The sequence below is a fragment of the Anopheles merus genome, unplaced genomic scaffold, assembly GCF_017562075.2.
Source record: "Anopheles merus strain MAF unplaced genomic scaffold, AmerM5.1 LNR4000083, whole genome shotgun sequence".
In the NCBI taxonomy this organism is placed as follows: domain Eukaryota; kingdom Metazoa; phylum Arthropoda; class Insecta; order Diptera; family Culicidae; genus Anopheles; species Anopheles merus.
In genome coordinates, this window is record NW_024427663.1 from 54066 (window position 1) to 65349 (window position 11284).

The 11284-nt window shown below is 41.9% G+C and overlaps 2 protein-coding genes across 3 annotated transcripts; one reads left to right on the forward strand and one right to left on the reverse strand.

The window, feature by feature from the left end:
• Positions 1–5: 5 nt before the first annotated feature.
• Positions 6–1138, forward strand: LOC121601394 (dynein light chain Tctex-type 5-B-like). Of its 2 annotated transcripts, none has more exons than XM_041930211.1 (5): positions 6–192; positions 261–347; positions 410–460; positions 524–616; positions 708–1138. In XM_041930211.1, exons 1-5 carry the CDS (start codon positions 178–180, stop codon positions 1071–1073), a joined length of 612 nt encoding a protein of 203 aa, XP_041786145.1. In that variant the 5' UTR covers positions 6–177; the 3' UTR covers positions 1074–1138. The 2 variants fall into 2 exon arrangements, with proteins under 2 accessions (XP_041786145.1, XP_041786146.1); XM_041930212.1 differs by having other exon boundaries at positions 410–451.
• LOC121601395 lies at positions 1103–2408 on the reverse strand. Its single transcript, XM_041930213.1, has 2 exons — positions 1616–2408; positions 1103–1542 (listed from the first exon to the last, which is right to left on the reverse strand). Exons 1-2 carry the CDS (start codon positions 2109–2111, stop codon positions 1430–1432), a joined length of 609 nt encoding a protein of 202 aa, XP_041786147.1. The 5' UTR covers positions 2112–2408; the 3' UTR covers positions 1103–1429.
• Between the last annotated feature and the right edge of the window lie 8876 nt (positions 2409–11284).

Sequence of the window (11284 nt, forward strand, 5' to 3'; positions counted from 1 at the left end):
GTCTCTCACTGGTTGAACATCGATTGCCCACCAACTACTGAATGTTTGCTGCATGCATAGCAGGCTGTGATTTAATGTTTGGCAAAAAGCATTTCATAACCCCAAAAATTGTGTAATTTAGCTTCATTTTGTTACTAGTTTTTCTTCAATTAATACTTTTTTTTTTAATATTGAAACATGAAAAGCGCCAAGGTAAGATATTTCGAGATGTGTATACAAAATCTAATTTATTTCATTGCAATTTTTGCCCTTCTAAAAAGGATGGAGAAAAGGCGAAAAGACCTAAAAAAATCGGGTTTGTTGATCCACAAGGAGATTCGGAGGCCTTGGACACGCGAAAAAGCTATGTAAGTATTTGTACTGGAATTTGTTTAAAAAAACTCCTTCAAAATGCATCTTTCTTCTGTAGCGGAAATCAACATACCCCCGGGAAAGTTTGTCAGCTCTAGCGGTAAGACAGGTGGGAAATGTTTGAAAGAAATATGTATTTTACAATCATCACTTTCTCGTTTGTCTCCGATAGCGAAAATCCTCCGTCCTGATACTGTCCCGCCTGATGGGTCCGCCGATGACTTCCTCAAGGATCGACCGGGGCCTGTACGATCGGACCAGCATGGTAAGGCGGGTTTAGCATTTTCATTATTTTCCCCATTTTTCCCCCTGATCACAACAACACACGTGGCGTATAACGTCGTTCTATCACGCAGTACGTAGTGCCACGGTTTCAAAACACGTTCCGCATGGAGTCGAAGAACCCGTTCCGGCGCGAGGTGATGCAGTCGATGATGGGTCACTTTTTGCACACCTACCTCGACGAGTACAAGTATGTGGCAAAGCGGGCCAAACGGTTGGCGGAAAATTTAAGCGAAGAGTTGCGCAATCAGTTCAAGCTGTGCCAGTTCGAACGGTACCGGTACGTGGCGCTCGTGACGGTGGGCGACAAGAAGATGCAAAACTTCCGGTGCGTTGCCCGAGCGCTGTGGGATCCGGAGAAGGACGATTGCATCAGCTGTACGTACGAGGCGCCACCGTTCTTCGTCGTGGCCACCGTTTGGACGGTGTACTATGAGTGAGTGCGCCTTTTGAAATCGAAACAGCCGGGCAGGATGTAATACATTGGCGTTTATTAGAAATTCTACTTCGTTTCGTTGAGCGATTAATTTAATGTATGGAGATGATGAAGCTTGGCGTGGACCCTGTCTTCCTGTTTATCCATTCTTTGAATGGCTCTGGGCAGGGGCGAATAATTTACATGCTTTCTATAGCTAGACACCGACATCATATTCTATAGCTAGTCACTAGACATAGTGCGTTCCCTTTATGGCGCTGGTTTAAAATGGGGAAACTGCATTAACAAGCTGCGCTGGAGTTCACGGGCACAGCAAATTCTACGCTATTAAGATAAAGCTTAAACTTCATAACCTAACTTCTACCTATTAGCCTCGTCATACGTTCGTTTCGCAGGAACTGTAAGCAGTTTGGTCGTAGCAGGCGTCGATGCGTTCGGGTACAGATCATATTTGGCCGGTTCCAGCATCGAATCTGAAATGCAGCCGAAGCAAAAGCATTAGCTTTCCGAAACCTTACAGTTGGTGTGTCCAACCCCCCAATTTACCCTCCTCTCCCGGCAGTGCTTCAAACGGAACGGGACTGCCAAGCTTCCGTTTCTCTCCGCAAATCGTGGGCGCATCACAGGCAAATTCATCACACGAAACCAGATGCGGTATGTCATCGATCGAGTTGCAGGAATCGTACCGCATCGAAATACCTTCGCTCGACTCGAACGAACCCTGGGACGATTCGGGACCGCACTGGTCAAAATTCATAGCTATTTTCTTCTTCGGCACTTCTTCTGCCGCTTCGTCAGCCGTTACAGTGTTGGTTGGCTTCGTACGCGCCAGCCTCAGCCCACTGCCGGAAGGCTGGGGCGTGCTCGTGAAAGAGTAGCGCGGTGAATGTTGCTCCTCGGCGCACGGTTCCTCAATGTCGAAGTTAATAACCAGCGCTTGCATCTGCTCCTCGAACTCCCTGGCGTACTGAGAGTCGGAGGAATTGACGTACGGGCTGTGGGATTCCCTGCGCAGCTCGCGAACGAAACTCGAGTACTCCATGTTGCTTCCTGCTTCTGCTTCCAGCAGTTCTTCCGGGCGGTACAGTTTGCGATGCTCCGCTTGCTGTGATTGCAGCAACAAACAAAACAAAACTGCGCTGGAGTGGTGAGCAGCTCACAGCCGCTATCTTGTAGCTATAGCAACGCGCACTAATACAGAATATACGCTTGCTTTGGTGTACATTGCTCGAGCGAGTAAAGCTAATCGATAAAAACTTAAACTACCTACGCCACAGTGCGGTCGATCGATTTTTACTCGAAGCGGGATATTTTGTTTTGGTTTGGTTTCCTTTTGACCTTTGACAGCCGTTTGCGTCCAAACAAACTGAAGGGCCGCGGTAACAAACCAGGCCGGTCCATGGTGGTTTGGTGGCAGCCATTTTGAAGTTTCAAATTGTAACGGAAGCTATCGGAATTGTTTGTGATGGTGCAAAAAGGGAAACAATTTCATTTAAAAAAAAACACTTAAAATAAGTTAGCGCAAGGCCACGGAGGTGACAAAATATTGAAAATTTCAACTTTGTCAAAATTGCTTGTCAACTGCAACAAAAAGCTATTCTCGTGGCCGCACCAAAAATATACGCAAGAACGACAAAAAGCTCAAACATACCCCAAATAGCCAAAATTGCTTAAGCAGCTCATTTTGGCACGCTAAAGATCGTTGCTCTAATTCGCCTTTTGCAGTAGATAAACAGCATCAAAGTTCTATGTGGGTCTTTCAAACAGCGCCTAAGCAGCTTCCTTATGCCACGATGCCAGGGATTATTTTTCTTTGTGTTTTATTTTCAAGCAAGCGTCATCGATGAAATAAACAACAAGATTTGTTTCTTTTTAACACAAATGTATATGTTTAAATCCTTTGTATTGATGAATTACAAAAATTTTACACAATTTACTGATAATTCACAATCACTTCACTCAATATTCATTCTTCAATTAACGAATCTAACGTGTGCAGCAGCAATGAGATTATTGCCGGCGTCCGTCTTTGAAACTTTGACAAGAGCCACCTTCAACCGATGTCATGCATTAAAAAGCTATAAAGTTCCACCAAGTTCAGTACCCTTTCTTAAAAAGCCTTCAAGTTCCATCATGAACCCTACACATAGTGCTAATCAGCCGCAAAGTTCCAAAGAGTACCATGTGCCTGTTAAAAAGCTCCATAGTTCCGCAAAGTACCGTCTATCTCTTAATCGGCCACAAAGTACGACATCGGAACGATTTTTCGTTAAACAGCCCTAAATCAGCTATAAAGTACGAGCTGGCTATTTGGGACGAATATCATTGATGTTTTGTTTAAGAAATACTAAATAGGTACATAAATCAATTAGAAACATGCATTTCAGCATTATTATCATAGCAAAGGGCCACAACTGCGCCAAATACCAATTTGTTTACGATTTTTCAATTTTTGGTCAACTTTTGTCAACTTTATTTCCTAGCTGCTCCAGTTTATTAAAATTTGACAAAAAAGTGACAAAAGCTCATGTTTTAAAACAAATTTCAGCATTTTGTCACTCCCATGGCCTTGTGCCCAGTGATGACAATCGAGTATCAAAAGTCTAAAATACATGCTCATCAAAAATACTTCCAGTAACCCAATGAAGCTCCCCAAGTGCTACAAATCCACTAAACGACCACTAAACGGGTTCTAAACGACTCAAGCTCTCAACTTAAACGGAATATAGAAAGACTTCGTTTAGCAGACGGCAAACGACTCTAAAAATAGCAAAAAGCTGGTGGCTTCATCTGTTTACCCAACCAGTGGAACTTTCTCGCTTGGAGAGCTTTCTTATTCCCTTTGTACTGTTGTATGGTTTTATTGGCAGTAGTGCAAACAACCAGCGTATTGTATGGTTAGGAACAGAATGAATTTATTTGATAGAAAACTTATAACCACAGTGAATCATAGGTTACTATGATTAAAGTTATTCGTGATACAAAATATCGGCATACTATAAACTCATAACACTCCTTCTTAAGCCGATTTTTTGTTATACCCATCAATGTCCGGTTACGTTCTAATTTAATGCGTTGTAGTGATTTCGTTATTCCATCTGCAACCTGATCTTCGGTATTCACATAATCGAGCTGCACAACTTTTCGATCCAACGCATCTCGTATAAAATGATGTCTAATGTCAATATGTTTGGTTCTTGGTGTGTATCCACCATTTTTAGCAATACATATTGTACTTTGATTATCACAAAACAACTTGATTGGGTCATGCTTACCAAACTGCGTTAAGAGTCCCTGCCACCAGGACGCTTCTTGTACAGCTGCAGATAATGCCATTTACTCTGCCTCACATGTGGATAACGCCACAGTTGCTTGTCGTTTGCAACTCCAAGCAACCGCTCCTCCTTGGATTTTGAATATATATCCACTTGTTGATTTACGATCATCTGTGTCAGCGGCCCAATCAGCATCTGAATAGCCGACGATTATCACCAGATTATTATTATCACCAGATGAGAAATACTTCAACTTCATAGAAGACGTCCCTCTGAGATACCGCATCAAATGTTTGACGGCCTGCCAGTGACTTGATCCGGGGTTGGTGTTGTACCGACTCAGCTGGTTGACAGCAAACAGGATGTCAGGTATGGTACATTGAGCAAGATACATTAGGCATCCTACGGCTTCTTGATACGATATATTCGCCATTTGTTCCAGCTCTTCTTCCGTTTGAGGCGACATTTTCGACGTAAGTTTGATGGCAGTGTTCATTGGAGTGGACGTGGATTTCGAATCTTGCATGTTGAACCTGGCTAAGACTGTTTCAATATAGGCTTCCTGATCCAGCGCTATTCCATCTTCCGAATACGTAATGCGGATCCCTAGACAACTTTTTGCTGGTCCGAGATCTTTCATTTTGAACGTATTGCTCAACTGCACCTTCAATTGATTTTTCCTGTCCACGTTATTTGAAAAAATCATCAAATCATCCACATAGATTGCAACAAATAAAATATTGCCTTTGTCAATCTTCAAGTAGACACACGTGTCGTATTTCGATTGCTTCAAGCCTAGCTTCTTGAGCGCTGTGTCTAATTTCACATTCCACACCCGGCTTGATTGTTTTAGCCCGTATAAAGCTTTGTTTAGGCGGCACACCATTGTTCGCTTATTATACTGCTCAAAGCATGGGGGTTGCTCCATATATATCTCCTGGTCTAGATCACCTTGGAGAAAACCGGTAATGGCATCCATCTGATCTATCATAAGATTGTGTCTAGCAGCGAGCGCAAAAAGGTATCTCAGTGAACTGTGACGTACCACCGGCGAGTAGGTTTCGTCGTAGTCCACCCCCTTTCGTTGAGAAAATCCTTTGATCACTAACCGTGCCTTGTAGCGATCGATGTTTCCAGCAGCATCATACTTGGTCTTGAACACCCATTTGCACTTAATTGCTTTTCTTCCTTCTGGCAGCGCTGATAAACTCCACGTGTTGTTTTCCATCAGCGCCTGGTACTCTTCTTCCATCGCTACCTTCCATCGTTCGGAGTCGTTACGCGACAAAGCATCCTGATGGCTAACAGGATCGTCATCTGTAACTTCCCTCCTGGCGTTGGATTCGGTCATGGCAATACCACTAAATTCTCTAGCTGCTCGTGAACTGCTTTCCTCTGTTTCTGCAGCATTGTTTAATCCTTCCTGGCTCCGGATCGCTGTCGATGAACCACTAGTTTGGCAACTGTTGGATTCATGCTGAGAAGGAAAGGAACTAGGCAGTCCTTTTGTTGAAATAACAAAATCATTGTACTTGTCTGGCAATCTGTGCTCCCGACCGCTGCGCCTCAACACCGGTGACCTTGGTGGATTTGAATCTTGTCGCAGTAGGAGCACGGGGGTCACGTTGATCACAGAATTATCAGCAGCATCATCAGAATCAACCAATGTTCCGTCGGAATCTTCGCTAAAATCTCCAACCTCATTGGAAAATTCATTGAAAGCATCGTTATCGCTATCTTCCTCACTCGGCGGTGTTTCAGTCGAAGGAATGCTCGGTGCAAGAGAAATCGTCTCTTCGTGTTCCACAAGAATAATCTTTTTTACGTTCGAGTTTTCTTCGAAAGGAATAGCGACACCTTCATCGATGAATTTCACTTCCCGGCTGATGACAATTTTCCTGGACCTCAAATTGAACTATCGATACCCTTTGGTATGTTCGTCAATTCCGGTGAAAATGCACTCTTCTGACTTTGGATCCCATTTTTTTCGATATTGTTTTGGTACTAGGACCATCGCACGTGTACCAAATATCCTAATATGGGAAAGGTTGGGTTTCTTTCCTGTCCATGCTTCCTCCGGAGCTACTTCGTTGCCTTTGGTTGGGGAACGATTCAGCAAATATACAGCCATTGCCACAGTTTCCGCCCAAAAATGTTTTGCAAGCTTAGCCATGTAAAGCATGCACCTTGCACGTTCTACGATCGATCTGTTCGCTCGTTCCGCCATACCGTTTTGTTCCGGGGTGTACGCATGGGATTTCTGATGAACTATTCCGTGCTTATTCAGATGTTTTTTGAATGTAGCATTTACGTACTCTTTACCGTTATCTGTTCGGAAGGCCTTAAGCTTTCTTCCGGATTGCCGTTCCACTATTGCGTGAAAATCCTGGAAAACTTGCGCAACCTCAGATTCCGATTTAGTTTTTAAAAAGTATGTCCACATCCGGCGGGATTTATCGTCAATAAAGACAATAAAATAACGGTTTCCACCTAGTGACTTAATCTCCATCGGCCCGCAGATATCAGAATGAACTAAATCTAATATCTCAGCCGCACGCGATCCTTCTTTGCTGAACGGGTGGCGACTCTGTTTCCCCATCGGACACACCATACAGTCGGCCATGCTTCCTCCGTCGATATTGAATCCATCTGCCAATCCGTTAGCGAGGCTGCGCACACCGTTGATGTTTAGGTGTCCCATCCGTTGGTGCCATAACTCCAAGCTTCCTGTAGATGAAACCGCCAAAGCATTTTTCTTACCTTGCTTGCGTTATTGAAGCTTGAAGAGGTCGTTTTCATGGCTGCCCGTAGCTACGACATCGCCACCTTTGTCAATCACTTTGCATCCATCGTTGTTAAAAACGACGATGTATCCTTTCCTGACGATCTGGTTGACGGACAATAGATTCACTGATAGGTCTGGCAATACTTGAACATCACAAACAGGAATCTCATCGTTGCTACACGAAGGCTTCGCTATGTACGATCCCGTTCTGGTGATTTTCATATTACCGCCGTTAGCCGCTACCACAGTACCATTCGATAGCTTCACATTTTGTAGGAGTTCCGCGTTTCGTGTCATGTGAACACTAGCTCCTGAGTCAAAATATCTATCTTCACCGTTGGCTGTCCCGATAGTAGAAAGCACTGTGCAAAACGTGTTTTCCTTTTTCGAACTGTAGCAATCCTTTGCTATATGGCCGTACTTGGAACATTTCCGACATCTCGGCCCTTTCGGAGGATTCTGTTCTTTAAATTTTTTTCCAGAAACTTTCCTTTTTGCAACAAACGCTGGTTCAGTGGATGTGGCTGGCACTTCTTGAAGAAGTTTTGTTTTGATAACGTCTCCAGTAATGGCTATACCTGAATTTTCCAAAGCTATTATCATTGGACGATATTGCTCAGACAAACCAGCCAATAGAAGCGTTCCAATCCACTCTTCGGAAATCGCAAAGCTTATTCTGTAGAGTTGATGCGACGTTGAAATTATGCGGTTAACGTATTCGGACATGGATTCGCAAGACGACAAATCCGTTTTTATCAGCTTGTGGAGCAGTCCGACTCTTCTAGTAAGACCAGAATCTTCAAAAGCTCTCTCCAACTTAGCCCAAACTTCTCTTGCTGCCGTTGCTTCCTTGACGTGCACATAATTCAACGGATCAAGAAGAAGGATGATTTTTGCTCTTGCCTTGCGATCCTTGCCTGCATCCACGTCGTCATTCTTTTTCGGCTTTACCACGCACCAGAGGTCTTCGAGCTCAAGGAAGGTTTGTACCGTAAACTTCCAAGTGTCCCAATTTCCTCTACCGGTAAGACGTTCGATGCCAGGAAGATTCGACGAAACTATGCTACTACCTGCAGCGCTTGAGGATCCAGTGGAACTTGAATTCATCTTCAGTTTCTTGTCACTTGATTGAAAATTACACTTCTTCAAATATCGTACTATTCTGGGCCCATAACCTATTAGCAGTAGTGCAAACAACCAGCGTATTGTATGGTTAGGAACAGAATGAATTTATTTGATAGAAAACTTATAACCACAGTGAATCATCCCAAATAGCCAGCTCGTACTTTATAGCTGATTTAGGGCTGTTAACGAAAAATCGTTCCGATGTCGTACTTTGTGGCCGATTAAGAGATAGACGGTACTTTGCGGAACTATGGAGCTTTTTAACAGGCACATGGTACTCTTTGAAACTTTGCGGCTGATTAGCACTATGTGTAGGGTTCATGATGGAACTTGAAGGCTTGTTAAGAAAGCGCACCGAACTTGGTGGAACTTTATAGCTTTTTAATGCATGACATCGGTACGAGATGGCTCTTGTCAAAGTGTCAAAGACGGACGCCGGCAATAATCTCATTGCTGCTGCACAAGTTAGATTCGTTAATTGAAGAATGAATATTGAGTGAAGTGATTGTGAATTATCATTAAATTGTGTAATTGTATTTTTGTAATTCATCAATAAAAAGGATTAAAAAATATACATATGTGTTAAAAAGAAACAAATCTTGTTGTTTATTTCATCGATGACGCTTGCTTGAAAATAAAACACAAAGAAAAATAATCCCTGGCATCGTGGCATAAGGAAGCTGCTTAGGCGCTGTTTGAAAGACCCACATAGAACTTTGATGCTGTTTATCTACTGTAAAAGGCGAATTAGAGCAGGGATCTTTAGCGTGCCAAAATGAGCTGCTTAAGCAATTCTGGCTATTTGGGATTGGACTACCTGCGATTTTATCGAACGTCCCGTATAATGATATGGTGATTGGTACTGCGATTATTTGAATGATTTAAATAGTTCAACTGTAATAAAAAAATCCCAGAAAACCTCAACATTCGGTTTGCGACATAAAATCGTATGCGACGATCCGAACGAATCTAAATTGTTTGGTTCCGTCGTTCAACATAATCGCACTTTTGACGTTATCTGTATAGGGTAACTGTACCAGTTTTCGGCAGTGTACCTATTTTCGGCAGAGTATCTAAAAACGTGGAATTCTGCGCAAATGTGGTAAGAAATTTCACAAAACACATTTTTGTAGTGAAAGTGTAATTATTTGTTATTCACATACGAAGTTTCACACCTTTTCATTACGTATTTTTCAAAATATAAAATGAATTGTGCTTTTTTTTCGGCAGCTTTGCTGTCAGCCAATGGTTTGGCAGGTTTTGTGATTAAGAGAATCAGAACAGTAAAACAATGAAAAAGTGGTGTATATTAAAGATTTTATGCTTATTTAATTTATTCTAACTTGTTCGGAATTTTAAAATCACGATAATCAAGTTATTTTTCACTTTAAATACTGCCGAAAATAGGTACACAGTAAATGCTCATTTTTGACAGCTCAATGTTGTGGGCTCCTGCCGAAACTCGGAACAATAACATACAGGCGGTCCCCGAGATACACGGTTAATGGGGACCGAAAACGGCCGCAAAATACCGCGTATCTCGAATTTCCGCGTAAGTCGAATCTCGTGATTTCCCGCCAAAATATCACTAATTTTCGTGCAAATTTGCAAGTAGGGGGTTGTTTGAGCCACCAAATTAATTATTTGATATGTTTCTACTGAATTGAACAGTTTTAAACCTTTTGAAATGGTATTTCACAATCGATCAATACGGAAATTATTTGGTATTTCACAATGGATGTGTCAAATCAGTACAATTTGCTCAAAGAACTGTCAAATTTGGAAAACCGCGTATCTCCGAATCCGCGTTTAAGAGGTACCGTGTATCTCGGGGACCGCCTGTAATTATATCAGGTGGTGGATAAGGGCCTTTGGGGGGTCGCCATAGTTGAGGGACTTTACGTCATTTTAAAACCTTTAACCATTGGTTTCCGCACACAAAGCTTAGCAAATAGAACAGATTTCTTTGTTAGTATGTGCATTTTTGTGTGTCTATTGATTTTATCGAAAAAATGACATATATTAACAAAAGATTTGATGATTTGTTTATGCACGAAATTTAAAATCATGTGAGTAAGAGTTCTAATCTCACGTAAATTGTCCATGCGGCTCGTAGATAATGAGGAATTAATGTGAAAATTGAAAAAAATAATGCTTTCTTAATTTTTATCGTCAAAAATGTCGAAAACACAATGAATTTTAGAATAAATTCACGGAATAACACAAAATAACACACTTTAATCCATGTTTTAATGTTAAATAAGAACTCGCAAAGTCTAAAATATATTTTTAAAGAATGTTTAATCGAAAAAATGGGGTAGATAAATTATATGAACAAATTTAATAAATGTAAACAAAGTTAGCCGGTCTCATGGTACAGTCGTCAACTCGTACGACTTAACAACATGCCCGTCATGGGTTCAAGCCCCAAATAGACCGTGCCGCCATACGTAGGACTGACTATCCTGCTATGGGGGGAAATCAATAAGTCACTGAAAGCCAACCCCACAAGTGTGTTGGCAGGCCTTGACCGGCATCGGTTGTTGAGCCAAAGAAGAAGAAACAAAGTTTGAATCCTGGGGACCTTACGTCAAGTGACGAATTGTCAAAATGCACTAGAGTCCACCACCTGATCCCAAATAGCCAGAATTGCTTAAGCAGCTCATTTTGGCACGCTAAAGATCGCTGCTCTAATTCGCCTTTTGCAGTAGATAAACAGCATCAAAGTTCTATGTGGGTCTTTCAAACAGCGCCTAAGCAGCTTCCTTATGCCACGATGCCAGGGATTATTTTTCTTTGTGTTTTATTTTCAAGCAAGCGTCATCGATGAAATAAACAACAAGATTTGTTTCGTTTAAACACATATGTATATTTTTAAATCTTTTGTATTGATCAATTACACAAAATTTTACACAATTTACTGATAATTCACAATCACTTCACTCAATATTCATTCTTCAATTAACGAATCTAACTTGTGCAGCAGCAATGAGACTATTGCCGGCGTCCGTCTTTGACACTTTGACAAGA